The following is a 12,482-nucleotide window of genomic DNA, read 5'->3' on the forward strand; positions in this document are numbered from 1 at the left end:
TATCAGACCTTCGCCTTCCAGGTCAAAAAGGACAAAGTGTGTCCCTCAGCCTTCACAAAAGATAAGGAAAATGATTCTCAGAGATGAATCTGATAGTGAAGAGGAAGCACAGATTCATGCATCAGAACCTGTGACAGTTGAAGCTGAGAATGTCTTTTCTCAGAAAGAAACTGTAGCTCAAGATTCTGATTCCTTGAAAAGAAAGAGAATTGTAAGTTCTGAAGCTGCTAAAGCAACTCCTTCATTGGCAAGGAGATTGAAGAAAATGGGGGCAAAGAGGTATAATGCTAAATCTACATCTGAGGATACAACTGAAGCTGAGGAAGGAGATCAGGAATCTCTGATCCAAAAAGAGCCAATTATCATTGAATCTCTGCCACCTCCAGCTAAAGCCCAAACACTGTTCCTGATACAGTGGTTACACCTCCAGTCTCTCCTCTTCATAAAGATGTTATAGTTGAAGATTCAGGCTTAAGTCCTGAAATTGACATCAACAGGCTACACACTCCTACTATTCTGTATTTAAAAGTACCTACAGCAGCTCAGACATCTCCCACTCATTCTCCAATTTTAAATGCTGATGCTGAGATACCATCTACTCCAACAACATCTATTCTAGAGATAAATTATGATGCTCAGATTCCAGAAGAAGTTGTTCCTGAATCTCCAGTTGCTTCATATACTCTAGTGTTGTCAGAACATAATGTGTCTTCTTCAAGTTCTAAAGATAGTGTTTATGTACATACTCCAGCTCCTGTACTTGGAAAGGAAGCATTGGTCAAGAAGTTTGTTGAGCAAGCTGCTCCTATTCCTTGGAAAGATACTCACAGAGGTGTGGAGTGGACGAAGAAGTGGAATGACAATGATTTCATTCCAAGCTCCAAAGTACTGACAGACCATATTGAAAAGGCAGATGAGTTGCTCAAAAATGCTGATTTCAAGACACAACTCAAAGTTACAGCTCTGTCTACCAAAAATCTTCAAGGTCTATACTATGCTACTCAAGAAAAGGTTGACAAACTTCTAGAAAAGGCTGAAAAGCTAGATATGGAGACCAAGCTTGACAAAAAGAGGTTCATCAGACCTATTTCTGAAAAGGTAGAAGCAATTGAGAAAACTCAAGAGAAGCAACATGCCCAAATTTCTGAGGTTCTGTCTAATCAAACTTCTCAACAGGCTCAATTGAATGATATTCAATCTTCAGTGGAACTTCTTCTCTCACTCCTACTATCAGATGATGCCAAAAAAGGGGAGAAGATAGTTAAGTCCAAATGCTCAAATGATCAATTACTGAAGAAGAAAGATGATGAAGCTGATGACCAGGGAAACCCTAGCAAGGGTAAAGGTCAAGTTCAGGGAAAAGAGCAGAGCAGCAAAGTTTCTTCAGGGAAACTAATTGCTGATGCAAGCAAATCTTCTACTCAAAAGAAGACAAGTTCTGAAGCTGCTCAAACTCAAAATCTGATAGCAAGTACTGAAACTCAAAATTTAATATCAAGTTCTGATGAGCAAAGTCTGATGATAAAGCCTGATGTTCTGATACAATGTGGAAGTCAAGATTCTCAAAAGTTCATGCAAAATCTGAAGCTCAAGGGAAAGCATACTACTTTCTACTACAAGGATCCCAAGATTCAGACACTTGATGAGGAAATTGCTAGAAGATTATTTCTGAAACATAATCCAGGAATGGATTAAATCTAAAGCCAAAAGTTTCTGTTGCAAAGAAACCTCCAAGGCCTAAGGAAAAGGGAATTGTGATCTAGGAGAAGTCACAAACTGAGGCATCAAAGCCCAAAACAAGATCACAATCTGAGATTGATCCCAAAGACAAAGGGAAAGGAAAAGTTGATGAACCAAGCAAGCCACCGGGGATGAAAATTCCTCAAATTCTGATAAAGCCAGTGTGCAAAATGGTTCAAGTTACTGATGATAATCTTGCTGAAGATGAAGATGTTCAAACTCTGAAAAGAAAGAAGATTTCTGAAGAATCAAAGACAACCTCTGACAAGGCTCAAGTTGTTCAGAGTGAAGAACAGCAAGCTATAACAGAAACAGCAAGTTCTGATAAAGTCATCAAGTCAACCTCTGACAGTGCTCAAGTTGATTTAGACAAGATGGAAGTAGCTAATAAAAAGAAACTTATGTGGAAAAATGTCAAACCATCAGATCCAAAGAAAAGCCAATTACTGTCTACTTTCATGACTATTGGGTTAAATGCTAGAGAACCAAGAGACAGGGCTGGACTAGGTTCTGATGAAGCAAAGATTAAGACATGATTTGAAGTTGCTACTAGAGATACATTTTTATTAACTGACAAACCGCTTGAAGATGTTACACGGAAATACCTTGATAAGGTTATCTCTGTTCAAGTGGTACTGGATGCTCATGACAAGCACAATGTCAAGGAAAATCTGATTTCATTTCTTGAAGATGGAAGGACATATCAGATGTCAGAATCAGATGTGATAAACAAATCATTGAAAGAACTTCAATTCTTTCATTACCCTTTGGAGGTAAAGTCTAATATTACCAGGAGATGGTCAAACTTTATATTGAAGACCATCAGAGATAAAGTAAGAATTTCTGGTTCAAGAGTTACAGAATTTATTCCTAATATTGTTGAAAATGATGGAAGTGAAACTCTAATGAAGAAGAATTCTGCTAAGCTTGAAGTGTTACTGAATGAGAAATGTCTGTGCTACAATGAAGATTCTTCTCATCCTAGGGTAATAAGACTAAATGATGGTTTAGAAAGAAACCATATCTCTGCTTTAAGGACTGCAATCTACCAGATTGGAAGTCAGAATGAAGAGATGAAGCAAGTCAAGACTACAATGTCTCAAGTCCTGAGGATTAAAGAAGAAAAGCTGATATCAAGCTTTGTCAAGAATCATTATGGATTCAGATTGATTCAGTGAGATTGGTAAAAGCTACAGAAACTGTAAGTTATAGTTAGTTATCTAGTTAAACTCTTATTTGCATTTGTACTTAAATGTTTTTGACATCATCAAATCTATTAACTTGTATATTTTGCATAATTTACAAGTTGGGAGAGATTGTTAGATATATTTGAGATGTCATGTCTAATAAGATTTGTGTTTAGTTTTCAGAACTTAACAACAGGACAAATTAGGACTTACTAAAATCAGGATTTACCGGAAGTCATAACTTAATATCAGAACTTAAGGTCATATCAGAACTTAAGTGCGGGAAGACTTACAATTAAGGAAGGAAGCTGATTTACAGTAGAAGATCGAGACTAAACAAAAGATAATATGCATGGAAAGAGTTAGAGACTGGAAGACTTGTAGAAGATATCTGATTGATATATTTTAGGAGACAGAATTATATTCTATATCAATTAGAAGTTATCTTGTAACTGTGTACTATATAAAAACAGACTTAGGGTTTACACTATATGTGTTATCATTATCGAGAAGATTATACATTGTAACCTAGAAGCTCTTAGTGATATTTGTTCATCACTGAGAGAGAACAGTTCCATTGTAACAGAGTTTATCATATTGAATATATCTGTTTATTGTTACTTGTGTTTAAAATCGATTTGATTGTATTAAACACTGTATTCAACCCCCTTCTACAGTGTTGTGTGACCTAACATAGTTAAGTTGTGTACATGTCTTATTTTATTTTTTTAATAAAAAACTTTCATGCTTTAATAAGGTAGTAACAAATTTTTAGGAAGATGTTAACCAACTAACAAACGAAACCATGTTTCGCTTATAATAGTATAGTGTAGTTATTTACATTTTGAATTGAATTTCGTGTCTATAGGATAATATTATTTATTATTAAATCTTGATTTATTTCCTATTTATTGCAAATTATATCGTAATGTCAATTTAATTTTAAATTAATTTTGATGTTTGGAATCTCTTGACTAACCTTTTAAAAAATGTTAGACATCTTTTCCTCCTAAGATTTGATTTGATTCAAACCCCTCCTTCTAGCGCCAATCTATTAACGAGGGAATTTGGTTAATAAGATTTGAGATTTGCGGCTGGAATCAAGATCTACAGCGGTGGTCGGTGATCAGGGACATCGCCGAAGTGCGTTGATTTGTGCTTAAGAAACGGATGATATTGCTAGGGTTTATGTTTATCTTCTCAGAGCTCTCAAACATGTACCCTCACAATGTGCCTACGTACTTCCTTTTATAAAGGATCAAGCCGGACGTAGTTCTTGGGGAACAAGAAACCTAGATGGACATGACTTCTCATTACGCGACCCAATAGGAGTTGTCGAACCAACTTCCTCTTATAACTCGAACATTGATTTGTTTTAGGAGTGCCCGATGATGTGGCCTAGTCACAAAGGCCCAAGGCACGGTTACGACTTCAGGACTTCACGGACAAAGAAACTCCCTGGACGGTGGATATCCCTATCCGTTACTGCTACTTTCGTCGATCATAATTGCAGGTATAGCCATGACTTACCGCAAATGCCAAAGAGTATCCTTGCCCCTGATGAGGATAACCCACCAGACTACAGGATAAGTGATCCCAAGCGTAGAAGTGTAAAGTTTGATATAACCCCAGAGTTTCACGTCGAGGACAACCCGCCGAATAGGGAAACAGGGTTCCCAAGCACACACTAGATATTTACGACTGTTCCCCTACGAGAATAACCCGCAAGACTACAGAACGACGTCTTCGTTACGTTTTTCTGGGACGTCGGGCTCCCAGAGGGCCCTTTTTCTTCACAGGGCGCCCTGTGATGGATTGGAGTCCTCCGGAGTCCTCCTCCATGCATAGGGCGCGCCCTAAGGATGGAGAGTTCCTCTGAGGGCTCCTCTTCCTATCTTATATGATTCTTATGCTTTGTTCACTTCCCAGTTTAGTTGTGGGAGCAACCTCCTCGCTAATTCTTCCTTGTCATCTCACTTGTATTGCGGAGCAGCCACCCCGTGCGGCCATATAGCACGGGGCGCCCCTTCGGAGGGTTTGGGGATATTTTCCCGGAGCCCGTGTCATTCTACGTTTCTTGATCGTTTCACTCTTTCTCCCTTAACTTAAAATCATCATTAATAGACTCCTCATCAATACTTGTTGTTTGTCGTCGTCTTCTACTATAACAAATATTGTGGTATTATTATCGTAGCGGTCATCGCGCACTTACTCCACCATGGTCTTTGTAATCTCCCGTCGTAATGATCATCGTAAACCTTCATATACAATTTCACCAATCGTCGTCATAACTTCTAATCGTCGTAAGCGACTTTAATACAGGGAGAGGACGCGTTCTCCGGAGCTCGTCCGTGTTCTTTTTTGACAGTGATCCGGCTCATTTTCTTAAAAGATCCGATAAAATATTCATGATAATTTTATGGTATAACAAAAACTATCGATAAGAATTCTCAAAGTCTATAAACACTGAACTTATGTTGATAAAATGGATTGCATGTTTATAATACATATTAGCAAATTCATCGAGCACCCGTTTCTATATATATCTTTCAAAGGATAAAAAAAATATGTATGATCACCTTAATATATAATACCCGAGTATAATTTGTGGAATTCACAGACTTTAAGTATGAATTGAACATCTCAAGCCTCATGCGCCACAATATTATAATTTTAATTTCAACACTTGTCAAAAATGTTTCCAAAGAAAGAACAAAACTGTAAGGTTTACCGCAATCACCATTCTCACTCAACTAATCTATCTCCTTATAATTTGTAGCCTCTGTCTATTATTGTGTCTTTCTGTACTTTCTCTTTTCCTTTTTTAACATAAGTTTTGCATGACTAAGAGATGTCTAGTTATGAGACCCCATATATGTTAAAGCAGCTTGCAAGTCCATATATCATATGTTGTTAGAACAAGTTTATGAGCTTTATTAAGGCAATTACATACTTAAGTAAAGAAAAAACAAAAATTACTATCAATTTTCAGTTACTACACAGTAATAATTACAAAATGGCTCCTTCTCAACACAGGGGATGCTCTGTTTTCCTCTGTTTTCAACTCTGTTTCATTGTTTCTTACTTTTTATTGTGCACTAACAAAGTATCCTCCCAACATTATGATTATTTTGCTTGCAATGTGATCAAGAATCCTGAGGTGAAGAATTATAGATTCTGCGATGAAACATTAGACGTGGAATCGAGGGTGAATGATTTACTTAGCAGGATGACTTTGCAAGAGAAAATACTGAATTTGGTATACAGGGCGGGAGGAGTGGCTAGACTTGGGATCCCCGAGTACAATTGGTGGTGTGAAGCTTTACATGGAGTCGGTGCAACTGGCCGTGGGACAAATTTTTCGTCTCCTATTAAAGCAGCTACAAGCTTTCCTCAAGTCATATGCACTGCAGCTTCATTTAATTCTTCTCTGTTTTATACTCTTGGAAAGGTTACAATTTACCATTACATGTTACAACACATTAGTTTTTTCCCCTTTCCTTCTTGAAATTAATGATAGCAAAAACAGGCTTATGATCCTAAATTTGTTTTTACTTCCTGAGGTCTAAGCGAAATCAATGAACTTAACTCAAACATATAATGTATTGCAGGTGGTATCAACAGAAGCTAGAGCAGTGTATAATGTTGGCTTATCTGGATTAACATTCTGGTCGACGAATGTCAACATTTTCCGGGACCCGAGATGGGGAAGAGGTCAAGAAACACCAGGCGAAGACCCTTTGCTTACAAGTAGATATGCTATTTCCTATGTCAGAGGCTTACAAGAAAGAGATGATGGTGATAAATACCGACTTAAAGTTAGCGCTTGTTGTAAACATTATACAGCTTATGATCTCGAAAGTTGGAAAGGAATTGATCGATTCCATTTTAATGCACTGGTAACTCATTATAAACACAACAAAAACATTTTATGTCTTTAATACCATATATAACTGTTAAGTTCAGTCTCTGTTTTTTTATAATTTTTTCAATTGTGAGTTTTGGTTAGGTAACCAAGCAAGATATGGATGATACATATCAGCCCCCATTCAAGAGTTGTGTAGTTGATGCAAATGTATCAAGCGTTATGTGTTCGTACAACCAAGTTAATGGAAAACCAACTTGTGCAGATCCAGAACTATTAACAGGAGTGATCTGTAACCAGTGGAACTTAAATGGGTAGTTGTTTTTTGAAGCTCCTCTTTTGGAAGTTTTACGAATTATATTTTGTATGAAATTCTAACTCAAATATATTTTCTCGAATTCTGCAGATACATAGTCACTGATTGTAATTCAATAAAGGTCATGTTTAAAAGCCAACATTATACCAGGACACCAGAAGAGACTGCTGCCATTGCTTTGAAAGCAGGTGAATAACTGCAATATGTTCTGATTTGAGTGAAAAGGTGAAAGAGCAACCTTCATATAAACTTCGCAGATACTCAAGGTTTACATTTAACAGGTGTGGATCTGAACTGTGGATCATATCTAAGTAAGTATACACTAGCTGCAGTGCAAGAAGGATTAGCATCAGAAGCAGATGTCAATAGGGCTGTCAAGAACAATTTTGCAATGTTGATGAGACTTGGCTTCTTTGATGGTGATCCAAGACAGCGACTTTATGGAAATCTGGGTCCAAATGATGTGTGCACCCCCGCGAATCAAGAATTAGCCCGTGAAGCAGCACGGCAAGGGTTTGTGCTCCTCAAGAATAGTCGTGGATCACTACCTTTATCTCCTACAGCCACCAAATCTGTTGCAGTTATTGGACCTAACGCCAATGTCACAACAACTATGATTGGTAATTATGCAGGTAAATCAAATAAAAATTTAATAATCACATATATCCCAATCATCTGATTGCAAATTTAATAAAATTATGTAATATGTACAGGCATACCATGCAGAGATACAACTTTGCAAGGCATTACAGCAGTGGTTCCAACGACGTATTTTTCACCTGGATGTGCCAATGTAGCATGTGTCACTGCCCGAGTAGATGATGCTAAGAGGATATCAGCAATAGCAGATGCAACTATTTTAGTCGTTGGAGCTGATCAATCAATCGAAACAGAAACCCTGGACAGGGTTGACATTTCTCTTCCAGGACAGCAGACGTTTCTAGTTCAAGAAGTTACAAAGGTATCCAAAGGACCAGTTATACTTGTTATTATGTCTGGTGGAGGAATGGATGTACAATTTGCAAAAGATGACCCTAAAGTCACCAGCATCTTGTGGATTGGTTACCCTGGTGAAGCGGGTGGAGCTGCTTTAGCAGATATCCTTTTTGGATTCTACAATCCCAGTACGTAACATGGACTGATATTACCAGCATTTTGGGTGTTGCAAATTTTAATAGTCATATTTAAGAGTGTGCCATTTTGCAGGTGGAAGACTTCCAGTGTCATGGTATCCGCAATCATATGCAAATAACGTAAACATGACAAACATGAACATGAGACCAGATCCTGCAACCGGCTATCCAGGTCGAACATACAGGTTTTATAGGGGACCAACAGTATACACATTTGGTGATGGACTAAGCTACTCAAGATTCAGTTATCACCTAGTTAAAGCAACAAATCTTGTATCAATACCGCTGGGGGAACAACATTTTTGCAAAAGATCTTCATGCCAATCTATCGATGCTTCAGAGCAAACTTGTAAGATTGCAAAAGTAAAAGTTAATTTGAGGGTGAAAAATTCAGGAAGAATGAGGGGAGGCCATTCTGTTCTCTTGTTTTGGACACCTCCAAATGTGCACAATTCTCCTCAGAAACAGTTGTTGGGATTTAAGAAGGTGTTTTTGACACCAAAAGAACAGGGGACGGTAAGGTTTAATTTAGAAGTCTGCAAACATTTAAGTGTGGTGGATAAATCTGGAAATAGAAAACTAGCACTAGGGATGCATGTTCTTCATGTTGGAAGTTTAAAACATTACTTAATGGTTAGCATATAGTTTCGGACATGAGGTTTATGCACGTATCAGCTGTAAAAATAAAATGGATAAATTAAATTTGTTGGAAATAATAATTAAAAATTATTTGAATTATTTTTTTGGATTGATTTTGATTAGAGTGTTAGAATTAGAGTTTAAATATTTATTAGATAACATAGTTTTTGAATTATATATAAGTATAGATGTACACCTATAGGGTTGCGGTGTATTTTTATAAAGTATGGCATCTGATAATGAAATTATGTTTTGTTTTAGTTTACTCTTTTTAGAATACTTTTTATCACTTATCTTTTATTTACAAAAAATCTAAGATGATATCCGAGCTATGTTCAATTAAGTAATTGGGCTGCAAATAAATGAAGAAATGGAAGACAATAGATGGTAGTGTTGCTAGAGATTCATGAAAAATGTGTCTCAAAGGGTAAAAAAAATATATATATTTATTTTGAGTTATTGGTGATTACTTGCACCATAAAGAAATGTGGAGAGAATGACTCCCAAATGAAACCGTGGAGAGAAATGCTATACAACAATGGTGGAGGTGATGGGAAGTAGGTCAAGCAAATTTAAAAATTTTGAATTAAGAGAGATTGTTGGAAATAATAATTCAAAATTATTTGAATTATTTTTTTTTTGAATTGATTTTGATTAGGTTGTTAGAATTAGAGTTTAAATATTTATTAGATAATGTAGTTTTTGAATTATAGATAAGTGATTAGGGTTACCTATTTGTTAGGTATAAAGAGGATTGCAGTGTATTTTTATAAAGTATGACATCTGATAATAAAATTATGTTTTGTTTTAATTTACTCTTTTTAGAATACTTTTTATCACTTATCTTTTATTTACAAAAATCTAATATGGTTAGATTTTTGTAAGATAAATGATATTAATAAAAAGTATTCTAAAAAGTAAACTAAACAAAACTATTTTATTATCTGAAGCCATGAGTTATGTTGGAATACACATTAATCATTCTCTTTATATAGGTGTACATTCAACTAATATACCTAATAAATAGATAGGTAACCCTAACCTTATCTAAAATTCAAAAACTATGTTATCAAATATTTAAACTTTATTTTTAACAACCTAATCAAAATCAATTCAAAAAAATAATTCAAATAATTTTAAATTATTATTTCCAACAAAATGGAACACGAGTCAATTTGAAATACAATTGGTAACATGTTAAAGTGAAATATAAGTGTGTTGATATTATACTGATGTCCTAGTTTAATTAAATAGAAGGGGCTCTAGCTATAATTCAGGCTGCCTTATTCACCTTGGAAAAAATCTCTGAAACATCACTCATGTTGCTAAGTTTACTACAACTACTCAAGCAGTGACCTACTTCCAAGTTTGTCCATCCCTTTCGCCAATGTATTCACTATTACTTAAGATAAAGCCTCATGGACACCAAATGATTCAGCCTCAGAGACTTGGACCTCTCCTTCAGTTCTAATCATTTTACCCTGAATAAAAGTATTATTTCGATCTGTTAACACCATCCCTACTAGGTATCAATCTTATCGATGGATGCCCGACGAACACTCGCCACTCTGATATTGACTTTTATTATTATGGCGTCATGACGGGGTGGCGCACCCAATTCGCTTCCCTTTCTCAGAAGGTAACATTTCCGATCCTTCCTTTCGTCGGTTGGAGAGATGCCCCTATTTCTCTCTCATGATCATCAGTAGCTTTATGAATTTCTTCCCTAGGATGAGTTCCTCCGAAAATAGCATTGACACGCTTCATCTTAACGTTAGCTTCTTTCTTGTCCTGCAAGTCGTGAGCGCGCCCAAGCCTTCCCAATCTGGGGGAAAAATCTACATGAGTCTCCCTATCATCTGTGCTTCTCTTTCTTAATCATCGTTGATGTGAAGTCTCCCAAATAGAGGTGGCCATTTGGGCGGGTTTGAACAGCCCACTCGGGACCGGCTCGTACGGAAGCTCGATTTTATTCGGCCCAATTCGGGCCGGTTCAAACCCGCACAGCTCGTTAAAACAGGAGTGCCGGTTATGAATTAGAAAGTTGAAATTCGGACCCGAACCGGCCCGCACATGAACCGCACGCCAAGTGGAACCGCACGGACCGGCCCGCACAACCCACCTGGCTCGCGGGTTTCATAGTTGCTGTATCTTTTTATTCCTTCATATTGTTAAGATACATTAATGTGAAAATTAATATTTTATTTTTGAAGTCAAACAGGCATCTACATAGGAGCATATACATACTTATATTATATTGTAATAATTAAATTAGGAATTAAGTAATTTAGTTAATAAAAAATGAAAGTTACTAAGAATTAAAAATTTATTTAAAATGAAAGTAATTTGGTAAAAAATAATTAAACAAATATTTGTAATAAAGAATTAAAATTGTAATCCAAAAATCGAATAAATATTATGAGCTTATATTTTAATAAATATTGATATGCTAATTTCGAATAAATTATGTAAATAATTTCGAGTTTTCTCACACATTTAATTAAAAAAACAGATTATGTGACATGATGGATAGGGATGCATTTATTCGGCCCGGGGAGATGATGAGCTTATATGTCACATGGACAGCAGATGTCAGCAGACAGCAGATATAAATAAAATCAATTCAAGTGTCAAGCCTGTGAACCCGTGAGCTTTCAGCCCGTGAACCGAGTAACCCGCCAACCCATGAATCGCCTGGCACGCACGCGAATTCAGTGCCGAATCCGAGTTACTTCCTTTAAGTTCACGCACAGCCCGGCCCGATTCGGTCAGTTCAAGTGTCGGTTCAGTGTTCAGTTTCCCCGGTTACAACCCGCTTCCAACCCGGCCCGGACCGCCCGACCCGCACGGTTGGCCACCACTACTCCCAAACCTTTCTTCTGCTTCATTGAATATTACTCTTATGGCCTTCCGTAGCTTCATGAGTGTTTTCCTCATGGTGAAATCTACTGACAATTGCATAAACATCCTTTTCCTTGGCGTTATTAGCCTTCTGCTTAGCCTGCCATTCTTGACCTCTTTGTCTTCCTTCTTTAAGGTCATGTCTTCTTTAAGGTCATGTCTTCTGGTCGTCGCCTATTTTGTTCTTTGTTACAATCAACATCCCCTGATAATCTCCTTGAATATCTTCAATCTTCCGATAACCTCTTCCTTACTCGTAACTGAAACTTCTTTGATATTGTCGTGGAGGAATATGCGCGTCGTCGCAGAGTCTTTTTCTCCTTTTATGAAGCATGTTGGTGTGCATAGGATGATCTTCCTTCTATTGATCTTCATCCATTCGTATCTTTGAAATCAACATTCTCAAATCTTCATCATCTAATCGCATACCCAAGCGGCATCTAATCGCATACCCAAGCGGAATTTTATACGAGAAGATGAAGATCCTTCTTGATTTTTCCGGATCTTCAAGTTGTTGGATTGGACTTTCTTGAGTTCGTCATCAATTGTCTTCTCTTCGTAATGGTATCTTCGAGGGCGTCGTCGGCTTCCGCCGCCCTCAACTAGAATTAAGCTTCTTCTGAAGTGCTTCGAAAAATCTTCCATCTGATGGAATTGTTTCAACAAACCACCTCTGTTAAAGCATGACGGCGGTTGTTTAT

At 37.0% G+C, this 12,482-nt stretch overlaps 1 protein-coding gene across 1 annotated transcript; it reads left to right on the forward strand.

The window, feature by feature from the left end:
- The first annotated feature begins 5,943 nt into the window (after positions 1-5,943).
- On the forward strand, positions 5,944-8,886 carry LOC141686750 (beta-xylosidase/alpha-L-arabinofuranosidase 2-like). The gene is made up of 7 exons (XM_074491802.1): positions 5,944-6,378; positions 6,539-6,826; positions 6,937-7,106; positions 7,199-7,296; positions 7,390-7,740; positions 7,822-8,232; positions 8,315-8,886. The coding sequence occupies exons 1-7, from the start codon at positions 5,944-5,946 to the stop codon at positions 8,884-8,886; spliced, it is 2,325 nt and encodes a 774-aa protein (XP_074347903.1).
- The last annotated feature ends 3,596 nt before the right edge of the window (positions 8,887-12,482 follow it).

The sequence above is a fragment of the Apium graveolens genome, chromosome 9, assembly GCF_009905375.1.
Source record: "Apium graveolens cultivar Ventura chromosome 9, ASM990537v1, whole genome shotgun sequence".
NCBI lineage: Eukaryota > Viridiplantae > Streptophyta > Magnoliopsida > Apiales > Apiaceae > Apium > Apium graveolens.

Bases quoted from the DNA above. Each gene is read 5' to 3' on its own strand.
- LOC141686750 (XM_074491802.1), top strand. From the start codon at position 5,944: ATGGCTCCTTCTCAACACAGGGGATGCTCTGTTTTCCTCTGTTTTCAA. The intron at 6,379-6,538 runs GTTACAATTTAC...AATGTATTGCAG, and splicing joins TGTTTTATACTCTTGGAAAG to GTGGTATCAACAGAAGCTAG. The intron at 7,107-7,198 runs GTAGTTGTTTTT...CGAATTCTGCAG, and splicing joins AACCAGTGGAACTTAAATGG to ATACATAGTCACTGATTGTA.